This window comes from Terrapene carolina, unplaced genomic scaffold (assembly GCF_002925995.2).
Source record: "Terrapene carolina triunguis isolate 2854851 unplaced genomic scaffold, T_m_triunguis-2.0 Scaffold26, whole genome shotgun sequence".
NCBI lineage: Eukaryota > Metazoa > Chordata > Testudines > Emydidae > Terrapene > Terrapene triunguis.
This window is the reverse complement of record NW_020664377.1, coordinates 1,834,866-1,852,941: the sequence shown is the minus strand read 5'-3', so window position 1 is coordinate 1,852,941 and position 18,076 is coordinate 1,834,866. Positions and strand designations below refer to the sequence as shown.

Here is an 18,076-nt window from a genome sequence, read left to right as displayed (position 1 = left end):
TCAGCCAGGCACACACGTCTACCAAAAGTCAATGGCAACTGCAGTCCCAGAGAACATATCAACTGCACAATAAGACGTGTGCATCATATCCTACCTTTGGTCTACACTGCAATAAAAGACTCACCACATGGCCACGGCTGGACCTGGGTCTGCTGATTCGGGCTCCCAGGGGGTCAGGCTGCAGGGTTATAAAACTGTAGTGTAGAAGTTTGGGTTCAGGCTGCAACCCAGGCTCTGAGACCCTGTGAATTGGGAGTGCCTCAGAGCCCATTCTTGAACCCAAACATGTACACTGCAATTTTTTGCCTCGCAACCCAAGCCCAAATCAGTTAACCCAGGCTTTGAGACTCAGTGTCAAGGGATTTTTATCGTGGTGTAGACATACTCTAGATATTTTTGGATTAATACAATTTTTCTCCAGCAGGGGCTTCAAAACAGATGACTAACACACATACAAAATAATTCCTGCAGGCCAGAACTGCCTGCTGACAACAACCTTTACTCCTTGGCAATTCTAGGAGTAAATATTTATCAGTGAGGTCAGTTCCTCCTAGTCCAACTACCCCAGGGTAAAGAACAGGCAATTTTATATTTCAATAAAAATATATTTAAAACAATACTATTCTTCCTCTAAGGCACCTTAATTCACCAACTACTTTCTCTGTGACTTTACAGAGTTCTCATCTATACGGCCTGGAAAGATTACTTTGAAAAGGCCGGGAGAAGCATGTAAGAGACATTTGTCACTCTGACCTAACAACATGTTGAACACAAAGAACACAATCTTGAGGGGAACTGTCCTAGACCCAAATAAGTTAGACAAGACAAACAACATCTAACTATATGATTCTAAATGTTCCGGGTCACAGTTTCTAATTGTTCTAAATCTTATTTTCTAATATTATCTAAAGTGTCTAAATGTAGATTTTGAAGAAATGTTTTTAGCAAGGTATTTCTCAAAAATTTTCTGAGGAAAAAAATTAAACCTCAAAGTTAAAATATAAGAATTTGTCACGAAAACAGACGTGCTCAGGTCTGATATGCAAGTAAAAATACAGAAAACAAGTGGGAAAGGACCAATAATACTTATTTTATAGCTGTGGACTCAGTGTTCCCCAGTGCTTGTGTCAAGGCAGAAAACTCAGCTATGCTGTTTTCAAAAGATCTATGCAGCTTTTCATGCTAGTCCAGGTTTTGGGAATCTTGAATCTCAATTTATTAAAGAAATAAAGCTCCAACAGGAATACGGAGGACCTTTAAGGAGCCAGATTTACACATTCCTCTAGCAACCATTCATTGTATTTTCAACTTACCTTTTTTACTAAGATCAATAGCAGCTTCTAGAAGAACTTCTAACTCCCCTTTCGGCAACACAGGAACAACCCATCGAGGTCTGAATTTTTAAAAAAGTACTGCATTTTAATTAGGTTTCTGAAAAGAAATTAAAACATATCTTCCCCTTCATTATGCCCTTAGGTTAGGATAAAAGTGTAAAATCTATTTTTAACCCACTAAAGAGGGCTCAACTTTAGAAAAAAATTGCCAATCCCCATCTCTTTTCTTATTTCCCTCCCATCCGCAAATATGCAATCTAATGCATGAACACAAAGAAAGTCCCAGAAATTTTGATGGCAATGTTAAGAGATTTTACCTATAACCCACATGATTAGGAAGAGTGCATCAATCTTAAAGTACCTGTTGATCATGTCATCCAACTTTGCCAGATCTGTGTGTGGAAATGCGGGCTCCTCATCCTCAAGTTGGGGTGGGGCATCCCCTTGACCCTGCTCATCAGGAGGGGTAGCTGGGGAATTCTCATTAGAAGAATCAGGTGAAGAAGTCTGAATTAAAAACATTTCAAGGATTTAAATTAAATATTGTATGCACAGTATTCATCCTATTTCTCAGATACTGTAGTAGATGTACATCATTTACTCTTGGCTTCCTTTTTTCCCTTTAAATTTCATTTGAATTTTGAAAGCAAACAGAGAACGTCAATAAAATGTAAAAAAAAAAATCACGAAAAAAGACAAAAACACTAAATATGACTATTTAAAGCTTTCAGAATTTCTTAACTAAAATTATTTATTAGTCCAATTAAATATTTTCTTTAATATTCAAGTAGTCTAAAAACAAAGCTAGTTTCCTGGAAGATGGACAACGGTATCATTTGAAACAAAGTTGGCCATTGATTTTGTTCTTAGTGGACTAGTCAAGAGCCTCCCTGAAGGGGAATGTTGACTTGGTGCGTGGCAACTAGATTGTATTGAATCCAGCCAAGATAGCTTGCTCATACTGAAACGAGACTGAATCAGTGATGGTTGGTAAGCACTGCCACTACGAATTCTATGCTCTGGTTGTGTGGATCACAGATAGCTGATAAGACAAATTACACACTGAGTACACAGGTCTTCCTCTGATCATGAAGAACCACATACTAAAGATTTCTATTTATATAACCTGTTTGGTGTTGGTTATACCCCTGCTCACTCTTGTGGGAATCCGGTAACTGCCACCCAAGCCTTGATTTTCTTTTAACATGACTATTGTTATTCCATCTTCTACGGTTTGCCAGCTGCAGGCAACAATTTCTTTACTTGTCCAAAATGCAGCAACGTTTACTTGCTAAAGTGAGCACATATGAACTTAACATTCCCTCCCTTCCTTCTCGCAGCAGTTGCCAATATATTACAAACCACCAATATTAATCATGATTTAAATCTACTTTAATCTTGTTTTTACGTGTGTACTTTAGTTATACTCCTAAAAAGAGATTAATTCTAATTGGTTGGTACTACCATTTAAACATGTTGATCTGCAACTAAACAAAGCCTTTACACTAAATTTGGTATTTATTTTTGCTAACCAGGATCACATATTATGTTTATAGATATTTATTTAAACAATTATATTGCTCAACATATTTAGTCACAGTCTTAATTTTTATATTTTTTCAGTATGTTAGAAAATGGTGAGGGACGCATTTCTTATTTAACAGATAACGTTTTTACTCCAAATTCATCATGTCAAGATATATTTGGATGGAAACTGATGTTCAATTAAAAACACAAAGAAACAGCACTTTAAAAATTATTAGTTAAATAAAACTACCTTAAATGTGCTAAGAAAATATCAAATCATTTTTTATTTAAAACTGATTTATTAAACAAAAAGTATTAACTGTACTTCGTGAGTTGATTTCTCCTCAGAGCATTCTGTGCCAAAAAATAAAAATTCTGCACCAAAAAAATAAAAATTCTGTGCACAATATTTAAAAATTCTGCAAATTTTATTTGTCAAATAAATGTGGAGGCTCCAGCACGGCATTGGGGAGCAGAGGCCACTGGCTGCACAGAGGTGGGAGATCACTATGCAACTCCCCGCCCCCCCCCGAGGACATGGACTCAGCGGTGAGGCTTCACCGGACGCTGACACAGCGCAAGGACCTTGACCCTCTGTGCCAGGTGTGGGCAGGCAGGCTCAGCAAGGCAGGATCCAAGTGTGGAAAGGCTTAGTGTGGGGGACCCAGGGGTGGGTTGAGGCGGTTCTGGGTGCCGGCAGCTCAGTGGGGGATCCAGGTGCGGGGGGGATCTGGATGTGTGGTGATAGAGCTTGGCAGAGGAGTCTGGGTGTGGGGAACTCAGGGGGGGGTCCAGATGCTGGAGGAGTGGGGTGGGGGTCCAGGTACAGCTGGTTGGGGGTTGGTGGGGTGGGGATCCAGGTGGCTCATCAGGATGGTCCAGGTGCAGGGGGAGCGGGGTTTCTCGGGGGAGCAGTTGAGGCTCGGCAGGAGGGTCTGGCTGCACTGGGGTTGCGCAGATGGGGGAGCAGCTCCCTGTACAGGGATCCCTCCCCCTGCAGCTGAGGAGCAATGGGTGCAGGAAGCGGTGGGGGGTGGGGGAGAAGAGAGTTGGCAGAGCTTCCTGCAGCTGGGGGAGAAATCTGGGGTTGGGTCTGACCCAGCCCCAGATGCCGTGCAAGGGAAGAGGAAGTCCCGTCCTCCCCAGCCTAGCTGGGACTGGCAGCTGAGCCCGGCACAGGGTAGGAGCCCCCTGCCCCACAGTGATTTACCTCTCTGCCAGCTGCCCTGGGCACCTGAAACATACTGCTGGGGTGGGTCACATGACTGCTCGTGGCTTCCCTTTGCTTCCCAGTCAAAAAGTTATTTTTTTGTGGGGAAGCAAAGAAATCGGCAGGGGACATAAATACTGCACATGCGCAGTGGCGCAGAATTCCCCCAGGAGTAAAGTAGATGGATTGTGTCATCATTAATGCCTAAAGACCATTAAGTGTCTAAAGACCTTTGAAAATCTGTCCTTGTCCTTCAGAGTTTTAGAATTGGATCTCATCCTCTTCCATCTGTTTTTTATTCATAGACTGAATGTTTTCCCGTTTCTTCTACTGTTTTTCAACTTTGAATGAAGAAATGAGGAAAATATTCTCTCCACCTGCTACCTAAACTGAAACCAAAAGTAATACAGGCGAAAGGTTTTCTGCACAACAGAAACAGAAAGTACTTACATCTGGAAAAAAAAAAAAAAATACCAGCATTCGCTCCACTGTAAAGACTGAAAATAATATACTTAATGCAGCATATAACATTGTAACATTTAAATAGCTTGAGTTGACCACAAAATTTAAGATGTTTTCCCAAAAACGGTATATATACACACCTGAAAAAGCAGTACCTTTTAACTTATTAAAATTGGGAAGGGCTCATTGATGCAGCATTTTTTTTCCATTTAAATTTTTAACAGATTATAGTAAGTTTAGAACTTCAGTTTGTCAATTTCAAATTTAATTTTACACAGGTTTATACGGTAAAAGAAAAATGTGTTTAATTTTTTAAAAATCCAGTAAAAGTTAATTTATTTTTAAAAATAGATTTTTATCCACCCTGCTTTTCTGATCCCAAAAAGTATTAAATAGCTGAGAGACCAGGCTTGGGTTGATATCCTTCCCAAGAACTGTATTCCTCTTCAAACTAGCTCTCGGTTCTATCACTTGCACTCTTAATTAATGCCTAAATATGGGCTGAGGGACCTAATTTCAGGCATAAATGTTTTAATAACTTAAAATGTAGTAATTAGCATATTTTTACACTCCATTGCAGTTTTCCTTTAACTCAGGGTTTCGTAACGCTTGCGCAATTACAATTTCAACTTTAATACAGCATGAATGTAGTTTCATATAGTCTCTTTGCTTAGATCAGAATTTAGTCTTCCAATAATGCCAATAGCAAATTAATTTTAAAATTCATTCAATCAACAAAAAAATATAGTAAAGATTTCATTACTTCAAATTTGAACTACGCAGTTGTCCTTTATTCAAAATATCTGCATTGCTGTAGTACCCATAGGCCTCCATCACCACCAGGGTCCTGTAAATTAGGGTTGCCAATTTTGGTTGGACGTATTACTGGAAGTTTCATCATATGACAATTTGTAATTCCTGGAGATTCCAGGACAATTCTGGAGGGTTGGCAACCCTAGTTGCTGCACTGAACATGCTATATAAAAATGAGACAGTCCCTGCTCCAAAGAGCTAAAGAAAGGGCAATATAGCAGAAGGTGCAGAAACATAAGAGGAGGTGAAAGAACAATCTTTCTTTCCTGTGTAACTTGGTACCATCTTGGATCACTGAAAATAAAAATTTCTTTTTCTTTTTTTTTTTTTTTTTTTTTTTTTAAGATCAATTTTTTTTTTTTTTTAAATATTTGTTGCTAACTTTTTGCATTTCCACTAAGCGGAGCCAATCAGATTTTCATGCACTAGAACAATAGTACAATGTTTGGGTTGCAAATACTTCAGGGATGTTTTCAAACTAATAACAAATATAAATGAAAATAATTTTAATATTTCTATTTGTTTTGAAAAAAATCATTACACAAAAACTTAAGTTGTCTGGGCATAAACTTTCTGAATGTCACATTAATGTCTATCAGCATTCTAAACCCCATTTTATTACGTAACTTACAGTACTTAGAATCTTAGCCATGTTAAATTGCAACCTTCAATTCCCTTCAGTATTTGCAATGGTGAAATTTGCATACCAAAGTCAGCCTATGTGTTAATAACTTCAATTCTGACACAAGGCGACAGATTTTAGTTTCAAATGCTTTTAGTCACCTATACCCATTTGACCAACAACACAGGAAGCACTCTTCGCTATTCCTGAATTTTAGACCCTGATTTATCTTCTTTGCCACACTCAAATCTAGTTCTCACTTGTACTATTTAAAGTCTCATCTTTGCTAAAGAAAAATTCTGTATCATTTACATTTGTGGTATTTTTATTCCCCACAATTGGGCATTAAAGTCTAACAAGTATGTTCAGTAGCATATGTTTCTATACATTGACCTATTCATTTGCTCCAAGTTGCAGATGACCACATCTACAGGTGACAAGATAATTCAAACTTGATGCAATCCTTGGTCAGTATGGTGAGACTACCATCAAAGATGCAATTATGAAGGTGGGTTTTGACCTGGATTTCTCTTCACTAAGAACACTTCATACTCACAGCTGTTTTGTAGTCAGATCATTTTTACTCACTAGTGACATGGGTCAGATTGAAACCAAATTAGGAGAGACTCTCTCTTGCCTTGTCTACTCCAGTCTCTCTTTTCTTAAAATTTCCTATCATTCTTACTACCAGAGCAACTCTAATGGTAGAAACAGTGGGGAAATACTAAGGAAAAAAAAAATCTAAGGAAGACAAGGCCACACTCATTACCAATGCATGAATCACTGAAGACCCATTTGCCCTAAATTATTCGTCATTAAAGGAATATTGTCAACTTAAATTTGGAACCAAATTTAATGTTTGCAAAAAAGCTTTAATGCACTAGTAACAGACTTTTCCACTGTTTTTAAAGATTCCAGTGAAAAAAGTTCTGAAATTTGTTAAAGTTGTTTGAAACTGTGAAAAGGGGGAAGTTATTCATTGACCCTTACTACTCTGAAAAAGAAATTTTTCAGGTAAACAGGGATCAATTTTTTCTATTCTCCATCTTAAGATCAACAGGTCTGCTAACAATGGGGGTTTTTATAGCAGTGTAGATTCAGGGAGGGCAAAATTACATTAAACTATATATTGGACTTAACCCAATTCTCTGATATGAGAGGACTACAGCATGAAACCCTCTCCTACCACATGCAACTCTGGCAGATATCTGGACCCTCAGCTTGTAAATCCTACAGAAGGTGTGAACTGCCAATGCTTTTCAACTTATAGCATTTGGAAAAGGACCATCCTGATACAGTATACTTGAATTGTTCAATCCGTTTTAAGATGACAGGTAAGTTAACAAAATGGGTGCAGGACTTGCAGAACTGCTTAATGAAAGGAATATAAATAGACCCAGGGTATGCTAGCGTTCTTCATGCAGACAGTTTCTTCAAGCAAGATAGGAGAACTATTACCTGTGAACTACGAAAGATGAAGCTGATCTCCAGAATAAAGCTTAAGACGCTCCTATATGTTACTTTACCAAAACAGAAGGTACAGCACTGCTCTTTTATGCAGAAGGCCCCCAATTCTGAAACCATTCTGGTGGATGTATCAGCCGTTAAGGCATCAATTTTAGTGAATAAAAACAAGTATATATCTTCCTCAAGGGAGGGCGGTCAAAAAGGTGTTTCAGAGTGCTGAGTATCAAGCTGACATCACAAAATCTGAGGTAGGTGAATCAGACGTGGCTCTGAAGAAGCATCTGACATCCTGGTAAGCAGACTTCTTGCCCAAAGTAAAGACACTTGAAAGGGCAGGTTACTTCATCCATATGGTATTTTATCTAAAGGCAGCACCTTCTGCAGTACAGGGTTGCCTATCACTATACTGAGGCAGTTGTTCAGCAGTGACTCACCAACAGACTTCCAAAGTACAAACTAGGCCTGACCCAGCTTCAACGAGACATAAAATTATACCCTAAGGAGATTTTGAAAGAATTACCTGGAAAAGTAATGCTGCAGAACTACTATTGTCTTTCTAGGCAGCTTTACTAACAGCATTAGCATCATACCTGATTCTGTTGGAGGGGAGGCTGAGACTGTCCATCAGGAGCCTGGCCCTGGCTATCATTCCCTCCTACTGGAGAGCCACGGGTCGTGGCTGTCATACTCGACACAGGGCAGATCTTTGCAATTTTGTCTGCTTATGTAGTTGTCGTGAGAGAAGAAATTATAGTCCGCTTAATAAAGTTGAAGTACCAGCATATGTCTGCCTTAAAAAGCTCCAACTCAAGAACAAGCCATCTTGCAGAGACCATTGCATAACCTGAAAGAAATAAAAATATTAGAATATATACAAACATTTTAAATCCACATCCATGAAGAAACAAAAGTATCAAGTCAAATACAACTTTAAAGTAAGAAAACTTACTCTTATTTCATATAGCATAATACTCCTTGCCAGTGAGTATAACTAAACATTTACTCATTCTTGGCAGAAGACATTTCTAATAGTCTATAACTATTGTATGCTACATGTAAAGCTATATGAGGATTAGCATCAAGACTATTCAGAAACTGAAATCTGTTCAGAATGCAGCTGCCCATCTTTTAAGCAGGAGTGTATTGTGAAAAGAGCATCCTAAAAGAAAAGCAAATATCACCCTCCTCCTACATAAAAATGGACACAAAAGTAACTTCAACCAAAACTCTCCAAACCACCAGTAAGGGATCCAGTAGTTCTTTATTATTTGCCTATTCCAAATATGCTGATATATTACAAGAATATTTTTATTTGAAGTTATTTTCTGTAATTTGATGCTCATTGTATAAGTTTTACTTATGCTTGTTTTTAACTGCAAATAATCCTCCAATTTCTGCATTTTTACTATTTTATACTGTTCTTTACCTTTCTGATTAGCCATACCAGTCATTCATCTATTACGCAGCAGCAAAAAGTTAATTGTAGCCTTGACAACTGTATTTTAAAATTCTTACCAGCTTTCTACTATTGATTACCTAGCTGTACTGTTGAATTCCAGCCATCTTATTTAACTCATTCTATATGCACTCATTCTGAATTTCTACAGTTAAAGCTTACTAAAGGGGTTGATTTGGGCCAACTGGAGAGTCTTCAAAATCTGAACCAGTGTAAACTGATGCAGGGATGGTTCTCTGAATCTGCAAATACCCTGAAATAGCTGAGAGGTCTGAACTGCCCATATGCTATGTGGATTCCATAGAACGGTTTATTAGATCTATGTTGTTACTGAGTTATTTTGCTCTTGGGTTCTGTTTACTAGTGTATTTATACTAAAAGACTGTCAAATGTGTCCAAAGCTCTGAATGGGCACTCATGTTGTAGAGTACTAAAAACAGAAATATTCACCTCTACAGCATGTTAAATGAAGTCTAATATGGTTGTCTAAATATAAATATTTCACTGTTGATCAAAGCTCACAGCAAAGAGGGATGAACATACTATGAAGATAGGCACAAACTATGAGTAGTAGAGCTGGTCAGGCATTTGTCAACTATATATTTTTGTGTCAGAAAATGCGGATTCGTCTAAACTAAAGCTTTTGGCAGAAAAGTGTTGGTTTCAGGGAGAAAGAAACCACCCCAGAATACCTAATGCCCCAGTGGTGAGGGACTCCCCCAGTATGTGGAAGACATAGGTTCAAATCCTACCTGATTCAGACCAGGGACTTGAGCCTGAGCCTCCAACATCCCAGATGAGTGCCCTAATCACTGGGCTAGAGAGTTTCTGTGAGTGACTCTGGCCTAATGTGACCTATTTATACAAAGTAGAACAGCGCCAACAGGAGAGAGAAAAAAAGAGATGGAGACAACAGTTCAAGTCCCTGGTCTGAAACAGGCAGTGCAGGGATTTGAACCAGTGTCTCCAAAATCCCATCAAGCTATCAGCTATTCTGAGGTGGGGGAATCACTCTCCTTTTCACAAAGAATTTCAATACGTCTCAGTTTTGTTCCACGCTGGAATGGAAACAAATGTTGAAAATTCAAAATTTTTTCACAAAACAAGTGTTTTCCAGCCAGCTCGAATGATGAGTGGAGTTCCACTTTGGCATATTGTTTTGGTATGGCAAAAGGGCAGAACTTTGTGGACAGCTCATGGGACAGTACTCTTAATTTTTCTAATTGCACCCTTGTGGTTTCCAGACCACACCAGATAGCATGTGTAGTATCCAAAACACTACCAAAAATGAGTCCCTTAACAGAGTCAAGGGACAGCACCTTTTTCTTTCCAGCTGGAAGACAGGAAACAGAGCTCCACTGTCCTCACACTCTGCTTCTGAAAAGGAATGGAACTTCACTATCTTTCCTCTCCTTAGCTTTCTGGCCTTAACAGAACCACAACATAACCTTGACTACCTGAATGACAGCATGGTAGGATGATGATTTTCTGAACAAAATTAAGGGAATCTTCAATTTAACAGACACTGGAGACATAATCCTTTACCAGACAGTTTTGGATAAACTAAGTTGTATGAGAAACAACTGCATTTATTTTAGTATAAGAGATACATACATAAAGTATAATATTTCAATGTGTTTAAGGTTAAGGAAAGTATGCTTTTAAAATTATATAGTAGATTTCTATATAATAGATTTCTTGAGCACCTTCCATCCGAGCTTCCCAAGCCTGGTTTATACTTAACTTTTAGGCAACATAGCTATGTCGGTCAGGAATGTGAAAAAAAAAATACAGCCTTGAAAGAAAGTTATGCCAACCTAACCCCCAGTATAGATACATTTCTGTCAATGAAACAATGTTTCTGTTGGCCTAGCTACCATCGCTTTGGGAGGTGGTGTTCCTGCACCAACAGATACCCTTCCGTCAATGTAGGCTATGTCTTCCCACTACGAGGTTATGGCAGCATAGTTATGGCACCGCTTTCCATCCTCTGCAACACAGACATATTCTCAAAGTGATTTTACAAATGTTAACAAATTAAGCTTTAAAACACCCCAATTGATAGCTAACTATTACTCCCATTTTATAGTTCACAATACCAAGCCACAGAGAAGCTATAGGCTTGCCTATATGGTGGGGTAACATGCTCTTCGTGAGTGTGATTTCTAAAGCCCACTAATGTTACACTTTTTTTTTTTTTGACATTTATTTGACATTTAATAATGGTCCATGTAGATCCTGATAGTGCACTAAAGATTCCCTAGTGCACTTGAATTTAGTACAGTACTACTACTGTACTTTTCAACCGTCTGTGAAGATAGAGGTTGGGAATAATATGAAAAATTAAAAATCAAATCATTCACAAGAAAAAAAATCAAGGTTTCTTTTCAGTAACTGGTCTTTTCAATGGTCTCTGCATATTCACAAGTGTGGGACACTTGTGCACTGCCAGCTTCTGGAGACCAGCATCTGTTGAGCCCACACACTTCTCCCAGTCCCAAAAGGCTCTGAAGGTATGAAAAAGGAAAAAGACCTCCACTGCTCTTCAGTTCCTGCCATTAATTTGGGAATTCCTAACCTAAGAATCCAAAGAAGTTGGAAATCTCATGAGGGCTGTGACTACGCAGAAGCTCATCTCAATTATCATCAGTTATTGGAAAGTAACCACCATATCTTTTTTGAGAAGCTTCTGCGTATTATCACTTATGAGAGTTTAGCGAGCAATACAACCCTTAGGAAAGGGAATTGAAGAATTCTAGGTAAACAAGGACAGAAGTTTTGTCAGCAGAACTGACAAAACAAGCAACAGCTCTGGATGGTTGGGTATACTTAAAAGGGGCAATGAAAACTCCCTGACACTGCTGACTATATCAAACACCTCTTTGGCCATTCGTGTTATTAAACACTACGGTGTCATGTCAGAAATTGACCATTTGAATTTGGTCAGCAGGAGAAAGCCTTAGAGGTCAAATAGCTCTCAGCTTCAGTATATCAATGTGGAGCATCATCCATTGAAGAGTTCACAAACCTCGAAAAGGGTATGATCAAGGTGAGTTTCTCAGTCTACTACTGAAAATGTTACTGCACATGACAATGGAGGGGAGAAGAGAACTACACGATAGGCATGTCTGTTCATCCTTTTTTTTTCCACAGTAAAGCACAAGTGTCCCAAGCCACAATGTCTAGGGCCCTATGAAATCCACATTAAAGAGAACACGGATGGAATCACGGAATCAAATCATGGAATCCAGTGCTGTAAAAAAAAATATTCATGGCCGGAGGAGCTCTGTGCCCTCACCCACTCGAGATGGCATCCAGGGACAAGGTTCACTATAGCCCAAGGTTCGGTATTGCAAAGGGCGTTATAGTTATATAGTGTACTGTATATGCATTTTTGCCCTTCTCCGCCACCATAGATTAACTGAGATTTGCTTAAAGATGCGACCTGCTACTACTACTATTGTGGCTCCCCGCCCCATGGTTCAGGACATGGCTTTAAACATGTCTAAAAGTCATTCTACAACTGGAAAATGCTCATCCAGAAAGCTAAGAAATGACACGCTGCTGACACCAAAGTTAAGAGCTAGTCAGTTTCCTAATGAGGTCTATGAATTGGGCAGTATGATATTCTGCAACTACTGTCAACATACACTACACTGGACCCAAAATGATACCTGCAACAATCATCTAATGTCAAAAGCCCATCTGAAAAATTGTTCCAAATAGACAAGACTCATCAAGGTCCTCACTTGCTACGGAGAACAACTGCAGACAGACCATATGAAATCTGCAGATGCCAGACGGGAGTTTGTTGAAGATTTTGTGGCAGTCTGTGCGGAGGCTGATATCTCATTGGAAAAAAATGAAGTAGCGTTGACTTTTCCCTCTTAAACCACTGCGGGCGGGGGGGGGGGCGCGCGCGGGGGATTTGCCTGAAAATGAAGCCGCATTCAACAGATTCACATGACACGTGTTTATCAGGAGCACATGGTGGCAGTGAATGCTGGCCAAAATCCATGGGAAAAAGATTGCAGTGGTGATCAATGAGACAACAGATATCCAAGACGGCAGAGTGCTAAATATTGTCATAGTAAAAGAAAAAAAACTTAGCTATGACAACAGATCCTTAAGCAGATTTTTTATAACGGGTACATTGGCCTTTAGGAAAACTTTTGTTACAGTTAGGAAAGACTAACCACTTTAAATCATATAAGTACAGATAATTTAAGAAAAAATGTTTAATATCCTGTGACTTTAAAATAACCTTAGCCAAAAAAAATCCACCACATTGGGATTCTGGAGCTATTCTATAAAGTGCTTGTTAATAATTTTATCAAGCATTTCATATTTAATATGCATTGCAATGCACCTGTAATATTATGCCTGTATAATAAAAAAATCCCTTTAACATTAAATTATAATTATTTTGAAGCTGGATTTTTTCCCATTACTGAATTTTCTTTAATGAAATCCTCCAGTAACAAACAAGTAGAAAAATTATGACAGATTTTTTTTTTCCCCCCCCAGGAGTTGAAGATCACTACTATTTGACTGATGTTCTATTCATGGAGAGCTGAAACCACTCCATATTCTCACAGGCTTTATGGAGTCAATGAATAGGGACCAGCTCAGCTTCAATGATGTCTCAGCAGTTGAACTGACAATGCAGCATACTGCATCAAAGCACACAGAGAAGCACCGAAATGTGTCGTGCCCAGTGTACGTGACATATCTATGTCACAATCAATTTGATAGGTGAGACATGGCAGCATTTTCACTTCTTTAGTGGTGTGGCATTTTTGTTACTTGGATGAAAACTGCGTTCTTCAAAAAGCCAGCCAGAAAGTGAAGATGGGTTGCTTTTCTTAAGTCCAAAGACGACGTGCACACCATGAAGGTCCTCCCCTGAAGTAGTACACACAAGATGGAATAGCTGGTTTCAGGCAATAAAAATCATGCAGAGCACACTGAGCTCTATCAGGACTTTTTTGAAAAAAGAAGTCATCAGCACAGGCTGTGACAAACCTTTAAACATTACTTAGCAGTCAGGAGAAATCAGACTTGCTGAAACTTAAGACAGCTTTCCCCAAACTGACAACAGCACCGACCATCTTTGAGGGTACCCACTGCCCTAAAGCTGCCTTAGCTATCATTATTATGGAAGACCTGAGGTCGGTCTTGATTACTGGAACAGCCAAAACTTGTGGGTTTGGTGAAGAAGCATCCAAGAGGATGACAACTTCATCACAAAAAAAAAAAAAAGAAGAAGAAGAAGAGAGACACACAGACAGACGTATATATCCTGGACAATCTACATGAAACCTATCAGCTTGCTTTTACCAAATTCTCCAAACACTGGGATGTCCATCCCGCAAAAGACATGCATCGCCTGATCCGTTTGATCCATCCCTGGCAATCACTAGAGATGCAAAACATTGATCAGTACAGCAATACACCATCTCTTGCCCACCCCTCATCAGAATTGTGTGAACAATGGCTGGTGTTTCTGTGCAGCACTCAGAATGAGCACAACCCAGATCAACTGGATCTCTGGCGCTTACTGGAAGATAAGAACGTAAGAACATAAGAACAACCATACTGAGTCAAACCAAAAGCCCATCTACCCCAGTATCCTGTCTTCCGACAGTGGCCAAGGCCAGGTGCCCCAAACGGAATGAACTCAACAGATAATCATCAAGTGGTCCATCCCGTCGCCCATTCCCAGCTTCTGGCAAACAGAGGCTAGGGACACCATCCCTGCCCATCCTGGCTAATAGCCATTGATGGACCTATCCTCCAAACTTATCTCGTTCTTTTTTGAAGATTATAAAGGGACGAGTGCCTAAAGTAGCAGACATTGCTCTACCTTGCATCTTCTTTCCTGTCAGATTTTTAGACACAAAGAAAAGCTTTAGTAAATATGAAAAACTACTTACAGACAAGAGGGAATCACTTTCTGAGGATAACGCTCAAAGGATAACCATAATGTACCACAATGAAGATGTCTGCCAGAGATAGCAACAATAATGACATTTAAGTTTGTCAATTTGTAATGCTACTCAGCAATAAACTGTTGGTTTGATAGTCTGAAATTATTTAATCAAATTTGAAATTAATTTAAACATTCCTTCAGAATATAAGAAGCTTGAAAATTAGAGTTTAATTTAAAATGGCAACAATGACTGCTGCAAGGATGTATTATTTTATGTTTAGTGCATTTTTTTGTTTTTTAATTATGAATTCAGTTACATTGACACTGTAAGAGACTCTTACTTCTGTGGACTTGTTGTATTACTGTTCAGCAATGTTAGTTTGGTCATAGTAACCTAGTGCTACTTTAAAAAAGCAATTTAAAATGTGTTACTTTTACATATACTGTATATCTGCAGGATGTTTTATTTAAATTGTAGGATTTTTTTTAAATCAGTTTTTCCCCATTGCAATCCAATTCTGAATATTTTTTTATGAATTTATAGTAAGGATACTTAATTGTTGTCAATGTATCAAAACAACTGATAAAAAATCCTCTTAAAAAAATGGAAAAAACAAAATCGGAAAATAATAAATCCAAAAACTCATCACAATAAAACAGATTTCACAGGGCCCGAAATGTCACCGGTGTTCATAGTTCAAGACAGAGGTTGTATATCCATAGCAGCAGCCACACAGAGGCCTAAAATATAGCATGATGAAAGGTTGCACCCAGGTGTACTAGGAACCTGTCCTCCAGCAGGAAAGTTTGCTGGTTTGGGCCTCATTAAGGCTCCAATGACCCCAACCCTTTCATGTAGGGATTAAAATTAACCATGTTTTGTTTATACAACGTTCCAAGAACTGAAAGGTGAACATATTCCTGAAAGCCAAAATCTAGACACAGAAATTAATGTCCTAGCATCCCAGAAAAATAATTATGATATCCAAGCATTTGGTGAAAACTGGTAGAGCTAGAAGAATGCCAAAGTACAGAACACTATGTTATTTGGTAGATGTCTTCCATTATACTAGCCAAGCTATATTAAATGATAGAGACCAAAACATGAAAGTAGGCATCTTTCAAAGCTGATCATCAAGTGTGCGGATTCAAACTGCAATTTGCAAATTGCAATGCAACTGAATGGGCAAGATCCCATAGGTAAAAGGAATACTTCTGGCTGGGTGGAAGTCAATAAACACTGTTTGTGGAACCTCAATGGGAAAGGCATTCTCTTGTATCAATCCTCTGAGGGATAACATATCTGAGCAGTAGCAAACCACATGTGAAGAAATCATGGTCAGCACTGCTTGATAGTTGGCTGAGGAATAAACCTTACACACCAATAAGCCCCTGTAATGAAAGTCTTTATCCTTAGATGTAAATCCATAGGTTCCTAGACTAGTGATTCTTCTCATAAGCTGACGTTTGGCTGAATTTAAAAATGCTCAAGGAACTGATACAGACTGTCTGCCACCAAGAAGTTGTAAATAATCAAAGCAAGAGCTGCTGACACTCCCTCAAATACAAAGCATGACTGCTCCACTGGATCCAAGGAGGTGCTTTCTAACACCAAGGCGGGGCTCAATATCACAGGAACAGCACTGACCAATTCCATACTCTGGGAGGATGCTACAGACTATAGCTGCCCACTCCATACCAGAGTCACTCCAGAATTGGACTCCAAAAAGTGCTCTTCTTGGTTTAGTACTGGAAGCAAGTTGCAGCAGCTAGTCAGTAATCCAGAGGGTCATCATGAACCTACTACACGACTACAAAGGAGATAGATGGAGTATGTATGGCACTGGACATGAGTGAAGTAAATGCTGGTCTAGCATAACACACCAAACTGAAGTCTAACCCAAGAGAATGAGTAAGAAAACCAAGAAATCTCCACACAGATCTCAATGTCCATCCAGAGTCATGTTAAGGAGACGCTCTGTGCAGTGATTGATCCTAAGCACCAGACTCTGTCAACCAACATGGACCTATGGATTTCCATGCCACTTAGACTGGGCATGGACAACAGAGCTGGAATCCCTAAGCAGACAGATCTGGGCACCATCACCTCTTTGGCAAGCTCTGCTTCATAGGCAAACAGGCTTGCTTCTTGGCACTGGACTCAACTGACCCAGAAGAGCTCTAGACATATAATGCTGCTTATGTCAGACATAGAACCACTTTGAAAGTGGCTTCACAACTGATGACATTGGACCACAGCACTGAATAGGAGTTGATCCAGATAGATCCAGAGAAGCTTGATGCTGCTTATGTCAGCAACAGAACTACTTTTAGCTCTCCAGAGATAACTGTTTCGGATCCTTGAAACCAAACTCTGACATGGAAGGGCCCATGAACCGCAGTACAGTCTATGTCTGAAACTCTTATTTTATCTAACATGTCCAAGTCAGAACTGTTGATTTAAACAATCTGAATCTTGTACGGTATTGCTATATTTAATAGCTGTTAGACAATGTGCCATTACCTTCATAGCTTTCAGTATCCTAGGGTAAGATGCTCTTTTTCCATTCCATGAAATCACAAAGTAAAAAAGTGGACTGGGTAGTGCTCCAAATTGTCAAGTGGAAGACCAGATTTCAATTCCCATTCCTGGGTCTGGCTCACACGACAGACAATGGAACAGAATGGCTGAAAAGGAAGCACATTCAAAGATTGAAAGGGATGAGTGCCTCACCTCTTTAAATAAAAAGTCCTCAAGCAAATGGAAGAACAGACTTCCTTCAAAACCTATATATTACAATGTAGGATCTAGGGGGTTGCTAAAGCAATAGATAACCAGTATCTCAAGGATCATTAAGGCTAACAGAGGGAGAAGGGGAAAAACTGCATCCTCAACTATACAGACGTCGTAATTGTGGCATTATGGTGACATCAGCATACCTTAGTAGACTGCAAAAAAGTACATAAATTACATGTTAAAAAATTGCTTTTCCAACTCACAAAGCAGAGGAAAGAATTCAAAACTAAAAGATCCTGTGTAGAAATCTATGGAAAGTAGGGGGTTATGCACTCTGACCATTTCTATTCTGAGTTTGCACTTATTGGCTAACGTGGGTGAAAGCCAGAGATTCAGTTGTTCTAAAACTGAGACTGAAAAAAAGTTGGAGTTGCTGGGTTTAGGTGTCAGAGTTGCAGCCGTGTTAGTCTGTATTCGCAAAAAGAACAGGAGTACTTGTGGCACCTTAGAGACTAA

The 18,076-nt window shown here is 39.1% G+C and overlaps 1 protein-coding gene across 2 annotated transcripts in view; it reads right to left on the bottom strand.

Moving 5' to 3' along the window:
• LOC113406342 (probable ubiquitin carboxyl-terminal hydrolase FAF-X) overlaps positions 1-8,274 on the bottom strand; it is a 183,448-nt gene extending 175,174 nt beyond the window's left edge. For both annotated transcript variants that reach the window (XM_026650666.1, XM_026650667.1), the window contains exons 1-3: positions 8,026-8,274; positions 1,696-1,841; positions 1,314-1,393 (exon numbers count right to left, since the gene is read on the bottom strand). In XM_026650666.1, the coding sequence (XP_026506451.1) occupies positions 1,314-1,393; positions 1,696-1,841; positions 8,026-8,121 (322 nt within the window). In that variant the 5' untranslated portion in view covers positions 8,122-8,274. The remainder of the gene's footprint in view (positions 1-1,313; positions 1,394-1,695; positions 1,842-8,025) is intronic.
• Positions 8,275-18,076: the final 9,802 nt, after the last annotated feature.